General features: G+C 61.7%; 1 protein-coding gene across 3 annotated transcripts in view; it reads right to left on the minus strand.

The window, feature by feature from the left end:
* Nucleotides 1–13,008, minus strand: part of LOC133350952 (RAB11-binding protein RELCH homolog) — a 34,753-nt gene extending 21,745 nt beyond the window's left edge. For 2 of the 3 annotated variants that reach the window (XM_061565798.1, XM_061565797.1), the window contains exons 1-14: nt 12,318–13,008; nt 11,136–11,225; nt 8,540–8,614; nt 7,818–7,873; nt 7,341–7,454; nt 6,947–7,105; nt 6,589–6,683; nt 6,366–6,474; nt 4,749–4,948; nt 4,046–4,121; nt 3,168–3,263; nt 1,362–1,474; nt 502–592; nt 173–244 (exon numbers count right to left, since the gene is read on the minus strand). In XM_061565798.1, the coding sequence (XP_061421782.1) occupies nt 173–244; nt 502–592; nt 1,362–1,474; nt 3,168–3,263; nt 4,046–4,121; nt 4,749–4,948; nt 6,366–6,474; nt 6,589–6,683; nt 6,947–7,105; nt 7,341–7,454; nt 7,818–7,873; nt 8,540–8,614; nt 11,136–11,225; nt 12,318–12,930 (1,959 nt within the window). In that variant the 5' untranslated portion in view covers nt 12,931–13,008. The remainder of the gene's footprint in view (nt 1–172; nt 245–501; nt 593–1,361; nt 1,475–3,167; nt 3,264–4,045; nt 4,122–4,748; nt 4,949–6,365; nt 6,475–6,588; nt 6,684–6,946; nt 7,106–7,340; nt 7,455–7,817; nt 7,874–8,539; nt 8,615–11,135; nt 11,226–12,317) is intronic. The other variant, XM_061565799.1, reaches the window with a different exon arrangement.
* Between the last annotated feature and the right edge of the window lie 3,216 nt (nt 13,009–16,224).

Below are 16,224 nucleotides of genomic sequence, written 5' to 3' on the forward strand. Positions count from 1 at the left end.
ATGCAGACAGCGCATTAACGCTCTCAACCTCGAGAGTATCGCTCGGGAGACATTGACGACTCCACGCGATGAACGGTTCCCGTGGAAGGACGGGTACCGCTCGCTGGGCAATTGGATGCACGTGGTCATGTGACCATGGGGGGCAGGGCAGGGGGGGCCGTGAGGTGCTCACCGGGAGGTAGGGGGCCAGCGCGCCGCACGCCTCCGCCACCAGCAGACGCCGCTCCGGGTACTTGTGGTTAATCTGGTACACGCGCGCACACACACACGCATGCACACACACACACGCAAAGATCCCCCGCTTAGCCTGTAAGTGGTGAGTGTACAGTGAGTGGTGATTGTGTGGTGTGTGAGTGGTGAGTGTGTGGTGAGTGAATGGTGAGTGTGTGGTGTGTGGTGTGTGAGTGTGTGGTTTGTGTGTGGTGAGTGAGTGGTGTGTGGTGTGTGAGTGTGTGGTGAGTGTGTGGTTTGTGAGTGGTGAGTGTACGGTGCGATGCTCGCCTGCTCCCAGCACTGTGGCAGCAGCTCAGACTCCACCCTGGTGGGGCCGGCGTGCACCGCAAACGCCAGGCAGCCCGTCAGGATCATCCGCCTGGCGGACAGCCGGCCCACAACAGGTCAGGGGGTCAAAGCGAAAATCAACAAATATTCACCATCGTCAGCATCGGCCATGATCAACCTACTGCTGGATGAAGGCCTCCTCAATCCGTCGTCACCTCTGATGATCTTCAACAACAACAGCCGCCATTCGCCACTAAGTGGCGGTGGTGTCACCACGGGACCTGTGCCAGGCCAGGCACTTTGAGGCCAGGTGGAGTGTCGAAGCCTCGCTGGCAGAAGGTCCTGGGACAGGTGCCATGGGTTGACTGACTGAGGTGACCGGTAGACGCACCACGAACTTCAGAGTCACCTCACCGGAACACGAGCCGATTTCATCGCTCCATCTCGTTCGGTGGCCATCATCTCGGCTGGGTTCCCACCCACTGGGTGTCAATCCATCGCTATCCTCGACCATCGTCCGTCACCCCTTCCACCGGCGTGTCCGGCCCAAACCTGCGGTGCGTTCCCTTCGCCCGGTCTGATCCCCCCACCATCACAAGCCGACGTGTCAAACTATTCACTTCTCTCTGCTCATTTGCACCCTTTTCGGTTTCCGTTCCGGTTTTCTGATCCGTGTGGCAGAACTGATTTAAAGTTTTCTGCTCGCCTGTATGTACGTTGGACTTCTTGCCCCATTTTCATCATCAATTTCTACTCGGGTCCCATCTTCAATACCTGCCCAAGGTGCACATTCTCGTGCCATGTTAATTTTCAATGAACGGGGGTGGGGGGGAGGGGCTGTGATCATGGGACCCCCCCACCTCTGCTGCTCGTCGGGCCTCTTGATGAGGTTGAAGAGGATGTGGAGGAGGCGATCGCGCTCCTTGTGGTCGGGGTGGAGGAACGCGCTGCAGAGGATGAGGGGGATCAGCTCCTGCCCAGTGGAGGAGGGGGGGAGGGAGGGAGGGAGAGTGGGGGCGAGGGGAAGGGGGTAGAGACCAAGACACAACGTAGATTAATTCAATGTGACGGATGTTTTTGTGCACTCACTGGTGACCGGGATGAGAACATCAACTCACTCCACTTGAGAACCCAGTTTCATAACAATTCAGTCTGTGTGAGCCTGTGGGTCTCTCTGTGAGTTTATGGGTCTCTATGCGAGTCCATTGGTCTCTCTGTGAGTCTATGGGTCTGTACATCAATGTATGGGTCTCTATGCAAGTTCATGGGTCTCTATGTAGTCGTATGAGTCTCTGTGTGAGTCTATGGTTCTCAGTGTGAGTCTATGAGACAACATCGCTGTGGTTGGAGCCAAAACCCGGATTGGAACCCAGGCTCTGAGCGGTGCCGGCTCCACGACCTCTGACCCCGAAGCTGCCCGGCTCACATGGAAACGTCGCCTGAGAGTAAAAATAAACACGCGAGATCTGTTTGTCAATCCACTGCTGGATGAAGGTCTTCAGTTACATTCCATTACACCGGCAAGAAGACGGAGAACCCGGAGGAACAGGGGGAGAAACAAACTGCACGCAGAGGGGCGTCCGGGTCAGGAATCGGACCCAGGCCCTTGCTGCCGCTGCTGCTGCCACCCCGTGGTGACGACGACGACATATGGGGAGGTCTGCTTGACGTTTGTCACCTGGTAGCGGTGGTGGCGACTGTGTGCGCGTGTGTTTTTGCGTGGGGATCGGCGGCGCAGCGGTTAGCGCGTTGCACTACGAACCCAGCGACACGGGTTTGATTCCCACTCATGGCCACCAACACGACTGACGATTATCTGAAGCGGTCCTGGGCCTCCCCTAAGTCGACTCGGTCTGAAATGAGTACACGGTGCGGTGTGGAGGCGGCCGGGCGCGGTGCTGGCCACCCACCGCCTTCGCGTGCTGTGCCGGCCTTCATTAGGTGCGCTGCTACTTACTCACAGCACTTGCCCCAACAGTCTGCTAAGGCTGTACGGGGGATCTTTGTCTTTGTGTGGGGGGAGTGGTTGTGGAGAGACGGCCGCAGTGGGGGCGGCATACCGAGCATGGAGCACCCCCCCCCCCGCGCCCACCCCCCTCACCCTACTCCAGGTGCCTCGTCTCCGAGTAAACGTTGTCTACCCCGTTTACGTGTTTGTTATTTTACGGCGGTCTCTGTTTAAAGTTTTGGTTTGTTGCGTCGCTACCACGGAGGCTGCGTTCCTGATGGCCGTGCCGACTGGAGGGAATACGGCGTGGGGGAGGGGGGGCTGGTGACCTCAACGCCAGCTGTTCACGGTGTACGGCGATCCGCTCGTGCTCTGCGAGGTTGTACCGGCTGTGAGATTTCAAGAACACGGCGATGACGATCGCCAGCTTCATATTTTCCAGGGCCCACCGATCCAATACGCCCCGGCCCCCTGCCCTCTTGGTACCAGTGGGGGGCTAGGGAATATATTGAACTCACGATGACGACGTCGACAATGATGCCGGTGAAGATGAGAGACGGTGATTGCGATCACCATCTTCTTGGAAGATGCTGGAATTTGCACAACATCAGAAGGTGACACAGCGAGGACAAGGAGGAGGAGGGGGAGACAGGATGAGGAGGGCGAGGATGAAGGGGAGGAGGGGGAGACAGGATGAGGATGAAGGGGAGGTGCTCACCTCGCGCTTGGCGAGCAGCACGTTGGGCACGATGTGTGGGAGGCAGCGACTCAGCATGAGCAGGGCCCCCCGCTCCGTCCCAGGGATCTGAGACACCTGCAGGGGGGGGGGGGTGTGGGCACACGGGGGAGGGGGTGGGAGGGAGAGGGGGTGGGGGTGAGAGGGGGAGGGGGTGAGAGGGGGAGGGGCACACGGGGGAGGGGGTGGGGGTGAGAGGAGGTGAGAGGGGGAGGGGGTGGGGGTGAGAGGGTGGGGGTGAAAGGGGTGCTACGAAAGGCAATGCCACAGGAAAGCGAGGATGGCCGCGATGAGACTGTCTTAACTAGCAAGCGCGACATCCACCACCCTCACCATCCCGCTCACCAGCCCCCTCACCAGCCCCCTCACCACACCACTCACCAGCCCCCTCACCACCACCCTCACCATCCCGCTCACCACCCCCCTCACCAGCCCCCTCACCACACCACTCACCAGCCCCCTCACCACACCACTCACCAGCCCCCTCACCACACCACTCACCAGCCCCCTCACCACTCTCGCTCACCATCACCCTCGCCACACCGCTCACCAGCCCCCTCACCACACCACTCACCAGCCCCCTCACCGCACCACTCACCAGCCCCCTTACCGCACCACTCACCAGCCCCCTCACCGCACCACTCACCAGCCCCCTCACCGCACCACTCACCAGCCCCCTCACCGCACCGCTCACCAGCCCGCTTGCCACCCTTCTCACAACCCCGCGAGAGCAGTGATCGTCGCGTCGTGTGGATATTCATCCCAAGAGTCCGCGATTTGTCGGGGTGGGGGCGGAGGGGGGCGCTGTGACTCCGCAGCGAGCGTCTTGCCCGTGCGGGGCGGCCGTCACAGGGACCCACCTCGGAGCTGAGCCGGGAGGCGGGCGCCGTGCGGCACACGGACAGTAGGGCCTGGTGGAACGCGGGGGGCAGCTTCCTGGGAAGACGCACACACACACGCACACAAAGATTCCCATACAGCCTTTAACAGACTGTAGGGGCAAGTGCTGTTAGCGAGCACCTATGAAGGCCGGCACGGCACACAAGGGGGTGGGTCGCCAGCACCATGCCCGGCCGCCTTTGTCTCCCTAGTGACCAGGTACTCATTTGATGCCAAATCGACCTCGGGCAGGCCCAGGACCAATTTAGTTAATCGTCACTGGTGTTGGCCATGAGCGGGAATCGAACGCGGGTCGCCAGGATCGTAGCGCAGTGCGCTAACCGCTACACTACCGCTGCCTACTGTGTGCACACACACACGCACGCACACACATGCACACGTAAAAAGGCAACATTTTCTTTGTTCGTATAAGATCATTATTCAGTTTTTTCTGTGACGGACAGCACGTGAGCTATAAGCATTATACATTGTAAGGTTGTAATGATTACAAGGCTCATGGTAGGGCTTACATGCCGAATGGACTGGAGTTGAACGGTCGAACAGGAAGTCCAGCAGGACACGGACTAAACGAGAGATGCGCGGACCGCGATTGCGCAATCGCTCGCGACGACCGTCGCGTCGTGAGATCCGGCGCTGCGGCCGCCCCGGCCGGGGCGATCGTACCGGTCGGGTTTGTCGAAGACGACTTGGGGGTCCGCCCTCGGCCCCCCGTTCCCGCGGTCCCCCACTCCCTCCGGCCCGCTCGCCGCCGCCGCCGCCACCGGAGTGACCGTCTGAGAGGAGGTCGCGCCCACCGACCCCTTGCCCGTGACCTCCGACCTCCCCGAGAGCTTGGCACGGGTGTCCGGTCGCTCGGTCGGCGGCTGAGAATGCCACGATTTTAAACCGTCAGCGACTCGACGTCTCCGCGACGTACGACGCGTGGGGGAGTCGGGGGGAGGTCACGTGGGGAGTGGGGGGAGGTCGCGTGGGGAGTGGGGGGAGGTGGCGTGGGGAGTGGGGGGAGGTCACGTGGGGGAGTGGGGGGAGGTCACGTGGGGGAGTAGGGGGAGGTCGCGTGGGCGTTCACGGAGTTGAACCGGGCGAGGACTCGAGAGACCGGAAGTCTCATCCGCAAGAGTCATGCACGGAAACAAAATGACAACGGTCACGTGGCTTTTTTTTTTGACGCAACCGCTCAGCAAAGGCCCCGAAGGACCAAAAAAACGCAATCGGCCAGCAACAAAAACAGCTTTCGTGACTGCAGGAATAAATATTCTTTGGGTCTTTCGGTAAAGTGACGTAGATAGGTTCAAAGAAAATAACAAAAAACTACGAAGTTTTGAACGCAACACAAGTGGTCGTTATCAGGACCCTTTTCCTGATGACGACCACTTGTGTTGCGATCGAAACGTCGTAGTTTTTGGTATTTTCTTTGAACCTATCTACGTGACTTTACCAAACGACCCCAAGAACAAGCACCCCTAGAGTTGCGAGAGCTCAGAGTGTAACGTATTTCTTGAGTTGAGCGAGGCTACGCAACCCTGGAGAGATAAAGCGACGATGGGGAGGGCATTCCAGAGTGGAGCTCGTGACTCAAGGTCGAAGCAAAACGCTCTCTCAGGGTAACGAGGCGAGGGGTGTGGGTAAATCACAAATGCGGATTCTGCAAAACATATGCAAATTAGGCTATAAACACTCAACTATTGTTTATTTGACCAGGTAAGGCCCACTGAGCTATGCAGCTCTTTTTCAGTAGTGACCTGGCCACAAATGATAGCTCAATGAGCAGTGGATAATCATCACGTGGAAATTTACAGCAGCCAAATACTCTGAACACGTGATGTCGATTCTAAACGTGGAGGGAAAACTGGAGGACCCGGAGAAAAATCCACGCGACCACAAGGAGAACATGCAAACTCCAAATACACAGCAGGCGTCTCGCCTGTATACCTGGCGAGGTAGTTAACATCTCCTAGCCACCGTGGGGCCCCCTACGTAGGGTGGGGACGCGTCGTTTGCGTCCGCGTGGGATACCGAGCCGCCGACCCTCGGCGAGTGCGGAGCGGCTTCTCGTTACGCCGGCTCGCTCGCTCGCACAAAAAACACTTGCAGTCGTCTTCCGCGAGCACGGTTTGTCTCGGAAGAAACGGCTTCACTGGCAGCAATGACTGGACATTGGCTAAACCACTGCAGTTGTCCAGCAGATGATAGCGAATGGCTGCCGACGATGATGGCGACGATGAAGATGAGGTCTAATAACGATGCTGCCGCCCCCCGCCCACTGCCCCGCCCCATTACCTGCTCATCACGGGGGTCCACCGCCTCCCCGCCACTGTGATCCCCCACAGCCCCTCGTGGGCTGGGGGCCGGGCTCCACTCGTGGGGGCTCTGCAAGGCCTCCAGGTCCCTGGGGTCAAAGTGCACAGACGTCAACGGTCGGACAATGGGGGGGGAGGGGGTGGAGTCGGGGAGGGGGCATTGTCAGTGGGGGGTGGAGTCCATGGCGGGTGGCGGCTCTCACCTCTCGAGTTTGCGGATGTGCACCGTCAGGCTCTGGTTCTCTCGGTCCAGGGATCCGATCCTCCCCTGCAGCTCCTTGATGAGCGCCACGGAACCCTGGGAGGTACAGCACAACGGCCTCGCTGCGGCACGCCGTCACCGACCGCGGGGCACACGGACCCCGGTGTGCGTGGCGACCGCTGCTGCCGTCAAGACTCCTTGCTTTCGCTAACACAGGAAATGTTTTAACAAAACACGTCGCCACCAGGCAACCGAGCGGACGCCCACAGCGTGCGGTCTACCCCGGGGTCCTCTTGCCGGTGCCGTCGACGTCACCAGCAACGCCCCCCCCCGCCCCCCACCCCCCGTAGCGTCCTCACCACGGCGTCGGTGTGGCCAGGTTCCTCCGCGGGGCCCACGCTGGCATCTGCGGTGGCGGCGCCGGCGCTGCCGTGCCGCGCCACGCACTCGCGGTAGAGCGAGAGGAGGTCGGCTGGCTTGGACACGTTGAGCCCCACGTCGTCCCAGTCGTCGAAATCCTGGAGGGGAGGAACGCGACGAGGTGAGACCGGAGTGGAGCGCACCGCACCAACCGCATCGCACCAACCACACCGCACCAAGCACACCGCAAGGGACAGGTAACCGGCGCTGGACGGATCATTCCATCGTAGCACCGTGGCATGACGATGATGATGCCAAAAATGACAATGACGATGATGACAATGATGATGACGACGACAACAACGGCGATGACTACGACGATGCAGCCGTCACCTGGTCGTCGTTCTCATCAGAGAAGGTGATGGAGCTCAGCTTGCAGTTGTTCTTCAGCAGAAATTCGTTCACCAGGAAGTTGAGCGCCCTCTTCTCCAGCGGCCGAATCGGCTCCTGAGCCCCAGGGGGCGGACAAAGCGCGGGGGGGGGGGGGGGAGGGGGCAGCTCGTCAAGGCAGCTCACCACCAAGACCCTGACAGGGCCACGTGAATGGCTAGGCCAGGGGTCGGCAACCAAAATAACAAGAACCGTTTTTTTTCTAATTCGGTAAAAAACTAAAAATGTCAAGATCCGCAATGCACGTGGCGAATACGAGAGGGTTGCCAGGCCCCTGCAGCAGTCCCTTGAGATAGAGTCATAGGCCGAGGTTGTCCCGACTCCACCGCTCTCTCTCTCCCCACCCCCGCCTCCTCCTTAAAGGTTCACATTGGACGACCTTTGCGAGAGTGACCGTGTGAACGGCACGTCGCCGCTCACCTGCACCGCCGCCTCCCGGCTGTAGTTTGCCGGTTCCGCCGCGGGGAGCTCCGAATCTGCCGGGCGACAGCAAAGGGGCGGCACGACGAACCCACGTAGCACGATCACTCGCACGGGCGCCAGTCACACGGCGACGGTACCGCCCCGTGGTGGGTAACGACGGCGCGAGTGGGACGGGCTGCGGGCTGCGGAAATCCGACGGGCAGCAGCGCCGCCACCACGGTTGCCGCGGTCGCCACGACCACCACGGTCACCGCGGTCACCGCAGCCACCGCTCGTGCCACGACTCACAACGGCGCCGTGGTTTGACCCCTGAGCGACGTGACCGCCGCGACGGTCAGGGGTCAAAAGCCACCCGACGCGTCTGGGTGGTGGCGGGGCAGCGATTAAAAGCGCTGCCCGCCAAGCAGAAAAGTTTGTTTGGGGTTTACGGGGCTCGGCAATAACAACAACAGTGGCCGTGCTCATCAAAACGGGGCAGTTTGGATTCAGTGAGGTGGAGTTATTTCTCTGACAAATGGGAACCCGGCGGCTGCAGGCAGCATCAACGCCACGCTGGCGGGCATTAACACAGCTGAGCTGCGTTGCCGCCCAATGCAACCGCTGCGTTGAACTCATCCCCCTTTCCCGCCCCAAACACCCCCCCACACCGCGCCCCCCCCCACCCCCCCCCCCGGTGTTTGTGGGCGTGGTGCTGCCGCCCGGCCGCGTTGCCGTCGCACCTGCCGCCTGCTCGGTGAGGTTGGCGCGCAGCGAGTGAATCGTCTCGTGGGCTTTCCGCAGCTCAAACTCCAACACTGGGCGAGCGCGGGGGGGAGGTTCGCAACGGCCGCGGTCGGGGGGTCGGGGCGCCCAGGTCGGGGGTCGGGGGTCGAGGCGTGACGGGGGGGGGCAGGGAAGTAGGGGGGGGAACGTGGAGGGGCAGCGAGGGGACGGAGAGGGAGACACGGAGAGACGGGAACACGGAGCATGACAGGAGGGGCAGGCAGAGGGAGGCGATGGGGGAAGATGATCGAGAGAGCAGGACAGAGGGATAAGGACGCAAGATGGGAGGGAACCAAAGGAGGGCGACGGACAATGGAGTACACGGAGATGCGGAGGTGAGCGGGAGACAAGGGAGGGGTGCATGATGGCAACGGCGATGAGGGAAGAGGGAGGCGGCAGAAGGGGGTTAAGAAAAAGAGGAGGAGGAGATTCAGAGGAGGACATGGGATAACAAGGAGAGAAAAAGGAGAAAGAAAAAAGGAGAGTGAGAAAATAAAACCAAAACCCGAGCTCCGGGTGCGGGCACAGAGAGTGCAGCGCCACCTCACACCGCCTCACACCGCGTCACACCGCCTCACGCAGCACACCGCCTCACACAACCTCGTGCCACAGAGCGCTCACCACCAAGGGCTGGAACGTCAACCCAGCACACACCCCACCTCCACAAAAACAATCGAGCAAGCGATTTATTTCATAAAAAATGTTCCACAATTCTATCCCGACCGCGCTATCGGCGTCGCGTTACGAGATTAAGAATCCACTCGGATCTTTGGCATGGCAGGGGAAAGTGGCCCGTGGAATCGGACATCAGAGAGCTACTTGCGAGCTCTCTTGAAGTGACCTCTGCTCCACACGCAGTGGAGGGCGGCACCCTCCCTGTCACCCACGCCGTGACACACGGGGACGTCTGTTGCACGACAGCCAAGCTGGGATTCAAGCAATTTTAGGAGCGACCCAAGGCTGCCACTGTCAACGGTTCGGTGGTGGTGGTGAGGGTGGTGGTGGCAGCGGTGGTGGCGACAGTGGTGGTGGTTGTGGTGATGGCGGCGGTTGTGATGGCGGCGGTGGTCGTGGTAGTGACAGTGGTGGCGGCAGTGGTGGCGGTGCCATGATTCCCAGCACATTTAACCAATCAACGCAGGGGGCGTGGCCAACGTCAGCTGCCAAGCCCAGAGCGGGCGAGGCGACGAGACGCAGAATGTTGGCGCGTGAGCAAAGGGAAAGATCCCCCATGTAGGCTGCTGGGGCAAGTGCTGTTAGCGAGCACCGAGCACCTATTAAGGTCGGTGTGACGTACGAGCGGGTGGTGTGGCCGGGACCACCGGTGCTTTTGCTTACGCACCGCTCCAGGTACTCGTTTAAGGCCGAGTCGACCTTGTGAAGGCCTAGGACAGGTTCCGATATCGCTCGCCACTGACGTTGGCCGGGCTCGTGGCGCAGTGAACACACGCACACACGAGCGCATACACGGGTGCACACGCAGTGATGCGTGCTGGGTAAATTCAAAAGCTGTGGGGAAGGGCGACTCAAGGTGACGGGGGGGGTGGATAAGTCATCGTCAGCTACATGGGTCTCCCCCCCGTCCCCCCTCGAGTCGTCGAACACAACTCTCGCTCCCGCACGCGAGCCGATGAGCGCGTCGCTCCGGCCCAGGATGACGTCCGCTGCTCCCTCCTCTGGCTGCCACTCCCTCGCCAGTCTCGTCCGCGAGCCGCCGTCTCACCGCGAGCACCCACAGACCGCTCGCTCTGCGTCACCGCAGTGCCTCCACCACCGCGCTAGCGCATCTCCCCTACGCTTCTGTCTCTCTACACGAACGTAATTATTTGTATATCTTTAAGCGATTTGTTGCCTTTCCTATACTTTGCACTCCTATCGTGTGCTTCTTGCGGTAACGTTCTGACCCGCCCCATCTGGACATCTGGGAAAAAGAGCCTTATTGCTCATCGGATGACTCCAGTATGAATAAATATTCAGATTCTGTATAAGCAGCTGTACAGCCGTGTACACGCACTCTCTGTACGTGTACAGCCCTTGTGTCAATCCACTGCTGGATGATGCACCCCCCCCTCCCGCCACGCTGCACATGGCTGCTGGCTCTGATCCAGCAGTGGAGGCAATAGCAGCCAGGGGTTGGTGGATCACCGCACTGATGCTGTGGAACTCCCTTCTACCCGTGGGTGGGCGTCGAGCAGGAGCCGTGCCCTGGCTCGCCAGGAGAAGGCAGTACAGCTAGGGGACTAATATCCATCTGTTTCCATCTGTCCGGGGATAGTGTTGTCCGCTCGCACGCGGAGGTTTTCTCTCACTTGTTTAATAAACGCGACTCATCATTCATTGAAAACGTCTGAAGATAAAATCTCAATGCAGCACGAGAATCCTCCTGAAAACGACTCAGCGTGGCTTTCCTGGACAGACAAGTGAAATTATGAATTAAATACAAATATATCATTCTAAATTACAATTCGAAATTCAGCACCCTGGTCAGCGTCGACAGCGCGGGGGGCGTGGGAGTGCAGAAGCACAGCGCGACGACGGTGCGCTGGCGCTCACCGGCCACGCGCTCCTCCGTCTCGCGGCCTCCGTCGTCCGAGTAGCGAGTGAAATCCAGCGAGTCCAGCGTGCTGGCGCTGCCGGCCCGGTCTGTCCGCCGGGGTCACGGTGAGGTGGGGGGAGGGGGCAGAGGGTGGAGCAACATCAGCGATTCCTCACGGTCAGCGATGGACGACCCACTCCCTCGATCGCCGACCGATCGTCGTTACCGATGTATGTACGTATGTTGAACTTCCTTCGCGCCGTACGTAGCCAACGGTGCTCAACGTAACGGTGTGATGCTGTCACAACGGGTAGCAGCCTGCCCAGAAGCACTTGCCATCGCCGTTATCCCCGTCACTGCCACCGCGATCACACGGGAATCTCAAGGCATCTGAAATCACATGCTGCTATCGTCGTCGTCATCATCATGACCCGATCCATCGCTTTTACCGTCACCACCAAAATCGCCGCGCGTGTTTCGCCGTAAAACATCACCATCGGCATCGTCGCGATCACCGTCACCCGCAGCAGCTCCGTCACGATCACTGCAATCGTGGAACCAAGGTAGTGAGTCGAGGCCAAGTAATCAAATCACGAGGGCACAGATGGGACGAATGGCTGCGATTGCAGCCCGCGCGCGCGCGCGTGACCCCGCGGGAACGTGATTTGTGAGCTCCGGGCCCAGCATGGAAATCGCCTTCTGGCCTGGGTTTACAATCCATTCAGAGGCGGCGAAATTAATTTACACAGCGGGCAGACGAACACGCGGATTTAATCACGGCATCACCCGGCATCACGGGCTGCGACAAAGACAGAGATCCCCGCCCCCCGTGTAGCCTCTGACAGACTGTAGGGGCAAGTGCTATTAGCGAGCAGCACCTATGAAGGCCGGCACGGCACACGAGGGTGTGGGTGGCCAACACCACACCCGGCCGCCTTTGTCTCCCCAACGCTGACGTTTACGCACCCCAAAATCGGTTCAGAGATTCGCCGTGAGCGGGAATCGAACTCCGATATCGGCTCGGCAGGCGCAGTGCGCTCACCGTACCACCACCGCTCCCCCACAACCCGCACAGACAAAGAATCCTCCTCCCTCACCTCTATAGCCTCGACAGGCCGTCGGGGCAAGTGCCAACGAGGGCCAACACGCACACAACCAACAGGCCCACCACCACCATCACCACCACCCCCCTCACTCACTGAGCACCCCCGGCGCTGCTGCTGCTGCTGGCAGTAGGCCGCCCGCGTCCCTCGCGAAAGCGGTGGCGGGGGGCCCCGCGGGAGTGCGCTCGAAGTTGCCCGGGTTGGAGAAGAAGTCTCGCAGCCGCGGCAGCTCTCGTCCGCTCTCCGCCATCTCGGTGTGCAGCTCGAGCGCGGTGAGCAGCAGCTGCTCCTGCAGGAGCCGCTCGGCGAGCGCGTCCAGCGAGACGCGCGGCGCGGGGGGGAGGAGGCCGCCGTGGCCCGGCGGCTCGGCGGGGTCGCAGTGCCAGGGGGCCGCGGCGGGGGGGCAGGAGCCCGAGTAGGAGGCGGACGGTGGAGGAGGAGGAGGCGACCGAGGCTGCTGCGGCTGCTGCTGCTGCGGGGAGATGGGCGAAGCAGGAGACGAGGGTGGCCGCCTCTTGACGCGGGACGCGGGGCTCGGCTGCTGCGCGGGGTCCGAGGCGCGGGCTCGAGGGATCCTGGACCCCGCTCCGCCGCCGCCTCCTCCTCTTCCTCCGCCGCCGCCGCCGTCTGAGTCGTCGTCCGAGTCGTCCGAGTCGCTGAGGAAGGGGTTGATGCTGCTGCTGCTGGTGGTGCTGGTGGTGGTGGCCATGGCGCCGCGACCAGCGGAGCCGCAGGCGACGGGGCGATTCCCTCAAGGACGATCGATTTCGGCCGCCGCTCGATTCGCTCGATCGATTTCTGGAGTCGACTCCTCTTCAATGTTTCCCGGTGGCGGCGATGGGGCGCGGTGGGTGGTGGCGGGGCTGGCGGGGAGTTGCGACGGCTCCATGGGCAGTGCGAGAGAGGAGACGGGGACGGAGGGAGACGTTCAGCCGCCCTCGGCCATTATAATCGCGCGGCGTGAGAATCGTCAGCGCGGGAATCGATATTTTTTATTACGTAACGGAGAAATCGAATCGTGGCCAGTCAGCAGATAACGGGACCCGCTGCTGAGTGGGTGGGGGGGGGGTCCTGGGGCGTGGGGAGGGGGGAGTGGGGGGGGGGGTCCTGGGGCGTGGGGAGGGGGGAGTGGGGGGGGGGTCCTGGGGCGTGGGGAGGGGGGAGTGGGGGGGGGGGGTCCTGGGGCGTGGGGAGGGGGGAGTGGGGGGTCCTGGGGCGTGGGGAGGGGGGAGTGGGGGGGGGGGTCCTGGGGCGTGGGGAGGGGGGAGTGGGGGGGGGGGTCCTGGGGCGTGGGGAGGGGGGAGTGGGGGGTCCTGGGGCGTGGGGAGGGGGGAGTGGGGGGGGGGTCCTGGGGCGTGGGGAGTGGGGAGGGGGGAGTGGGGGGGGGGTCCTGGGGCGTGGGGAGGGGGGAGGGGGGAGTGGGGGGGGGGGTCCTGGGGCGTGGGGAGGGGGGAGTGGGGGGGGGGTGGTCCTGGGGCGTGGGGAGGGGGGAGTGGGGGGGGGGTCCTGGGGCGTGGGGAGGGGGGAGTGGGGGGGGGGGGTCCTGGGGCGTGGGGAGTGGGGAGGGGGGAGTGGGGGGGGTCCTGGGGCGTGGGGAGGGGGGAGGGGGGAGTGGGGGGGGTCCTGGGGCGTGGGGAGGGGGGAGTGGGGGGGGGGTCCTGGGGCGTGGGGAGGGGGGAGTGGGGGGGGGGGGTCCTGGGGCGTGGGGAGGGGGGAGTGGGGGGGTCCTGGGGCGTGGGGAGGGGGGAGGGGGGAGTGGGGGGGGGTCCTGGGGCGTGGGGAGGGGGGAGTGGGGGGGGGTCCTGGGGCGTGGGGAGGGGGGAGTGGGGGGGGGCCTGGGGAGGAGTGAGTGGGGAGTGGGGGGGGGCCCAGGGCACGGGGAGGGGGGAGGGGGGGAGTGGGGGGGCCCAGGGCACGGGGAGGGGGAGGGGAGAGTGGGTGGGGGCCTGGGGAGGGGGGAGTGGGGAGTGAGAGGCCCGCGGCGTGGGGGGGGGGCCGGGGCGTGGGGAGGGGGTCCCAGGGAGTGGGGTGGGGGGCGGGGGAGTGGGGGACCCGGGACGTGGGGAGGGGAGTCAGGAGAGTGGGGTGGGGGTCCCAGGGAGTGGGGTGGGGGGCGGGGGAGTGGGGGACCCGGGACGTGGGGAGGGGGGGTCAGGAGAGTGGGGTGGGGGGCCCAGGGAGTGGGGTGGGAGCGGGGGAGTGGGGGGCCCGGGACGTGGGGAGGGGGGGTCAGGGGAGTTGGGGGGGGGGCAACCGGAAGTGGAGTTCCCGGTTGAGATCCATCCGAGCGGAAAGCGCCTTTCCACGAGATCAATGCTGGATATGAATCTCCCAGACGACGATTCCTAAACCTCTTCTGAATGTGCGCTTCTGATCTAGAAGAACAGAAAAACGACCCTCGGCATTGATACCAAACTAAAAGGTTTAAACTCCAGACGCAAGCTGCTTAGGCTGCTACCAGAACAGCAGATTTACAACCAGATCCACCTGGAACACGCGCGCACCCTCCCGCCCGCCGTCACCGTCCCCACATCACGGATCGTTCCCCTGCGGTGGCTGCTGTTGGTCACTGGCAGCTGCTGGGGTCAGACGTCCGGAGCCCCACCAGGCGAGGGGTGAAGGCGCAGCCCCGCAAGTGCTCGTCTCACGCCCCTGGTGGCGGAAGGGCCTCCGCTCGCTGATTGAGCGCGAGGGAGGCCCTGCAGATGTGTCAACGACCTCGCCTGGTATACACAAGCGCGTGGGTTCGATCCCGACCCTGACGCCTGTATACAGAATTTGGAGTTTGCGTGTCGCTCTCCTCGTGCCCGTCTGGATTGTTCTCCGCGTCCTCCGGGTTTTCCCTTCCACGTAATAATCAACATCACGCGTTTAGAGAATTGGCTGCTATACATTTCCACGTAATAATCAACATCACGCGTTTAGAGAATTGGCTGCTATACATTTCCACGTAATAATCAACATCACGCGTTTAGAGAATTGGCTGCTATACATTTCCACGTGAGAATCTACTTCCTTGAGCTTCTTTGTGGGCAGGTCGCTTCTGAACACGAGCTAAACGTATCGCTCAGTGGTAATTACCTGGTAAAATAAGAAACAGTTACAGTGGTATTTGGTTTACTCTTCCAGCGCTCCACAGAAGTGTTGGGAGGAGGTGGGAGCACCTCCACTCGGCGCGACATCGTGTCTACACGTATCTCGCTCAACTTACAAATAATCATCTCTCTTTTATCTTCTCATCTCTCCCGCCTCTCCGATCTGTGTGGAGTCCATCCCAACGAGTCACTCCGCGAGCCGATGCCGTCCGCCAGTCCTCGTGCCGCAGTCACGACATTCACACATCTTCTCGTCTCACGTGCAGGCTCGAACAGCCAATGTCGGCGTCTACTGCTCGCCACGACGCGAGGGCTTTAGGAGAGAGTTGGTGCCGTGTCCGCTGTCACCCTCCTCCTCCGGTGACGGAGCGCAGAGAGGACAGCGGCCTGCTCCACGGTCCGTAGTTTTGGGTTGTATCGCCACAATAGCCCCGTGCCTTGTCTGTCACGTGTCCCCTTTGGGTTGCTATCTCAATGGGTTTATGTATCTGCTTGAGTCACGATGAGTGTCTATGTATTTTATGAGTCTGCGTGTGTCTCTGTGTCTCCATGGATTTACTGCATGGTCCACCGATTGGGTTGCATGGCCACAATCGCACAACGGACTTGTCTTTAATATATCTCTGTGGGTCTCTGTGGGTCTCTGTGTATCTCTGTGGGTCTCTGTAGGTCTCCTATATGGCCCATCGTGTTGCGTTGCATGGCGACAATCGCACTCCCGTGGCTTGCGTCTTTCGTTTCCCACATCTCCCAAATCGTGCGTTAGAATTGACAGCGCCGCCAAAAGTTCCTTCCCTAAAGTCCGACCATGGAAGGGCTCGCGACCCCACGGGGCCGCCAGCCGGGACACCGCAGCGACTCGCTAGCACCCAAGACAACAGCAGCGGCATCATCCCCATCGACAGATG

Source organism: Lethenteron reissneri, chromosome 35 (assembly GCF_015708825.2).
Source record: "Lethenteron reissneri isolate LAM-NWPU_2019-01 chromosome 35, ASM1570882v1, whole genome shotgun sequence".
In the NCBI taxonomy this organism is placed as follows: domain Eukaryota; kingdom Metazoa; phylum Chordata; class Hyperoartia; order Petromyzontiformes; family Petromyzontidae; genus Lethenteron; species Lethenteron reissneri.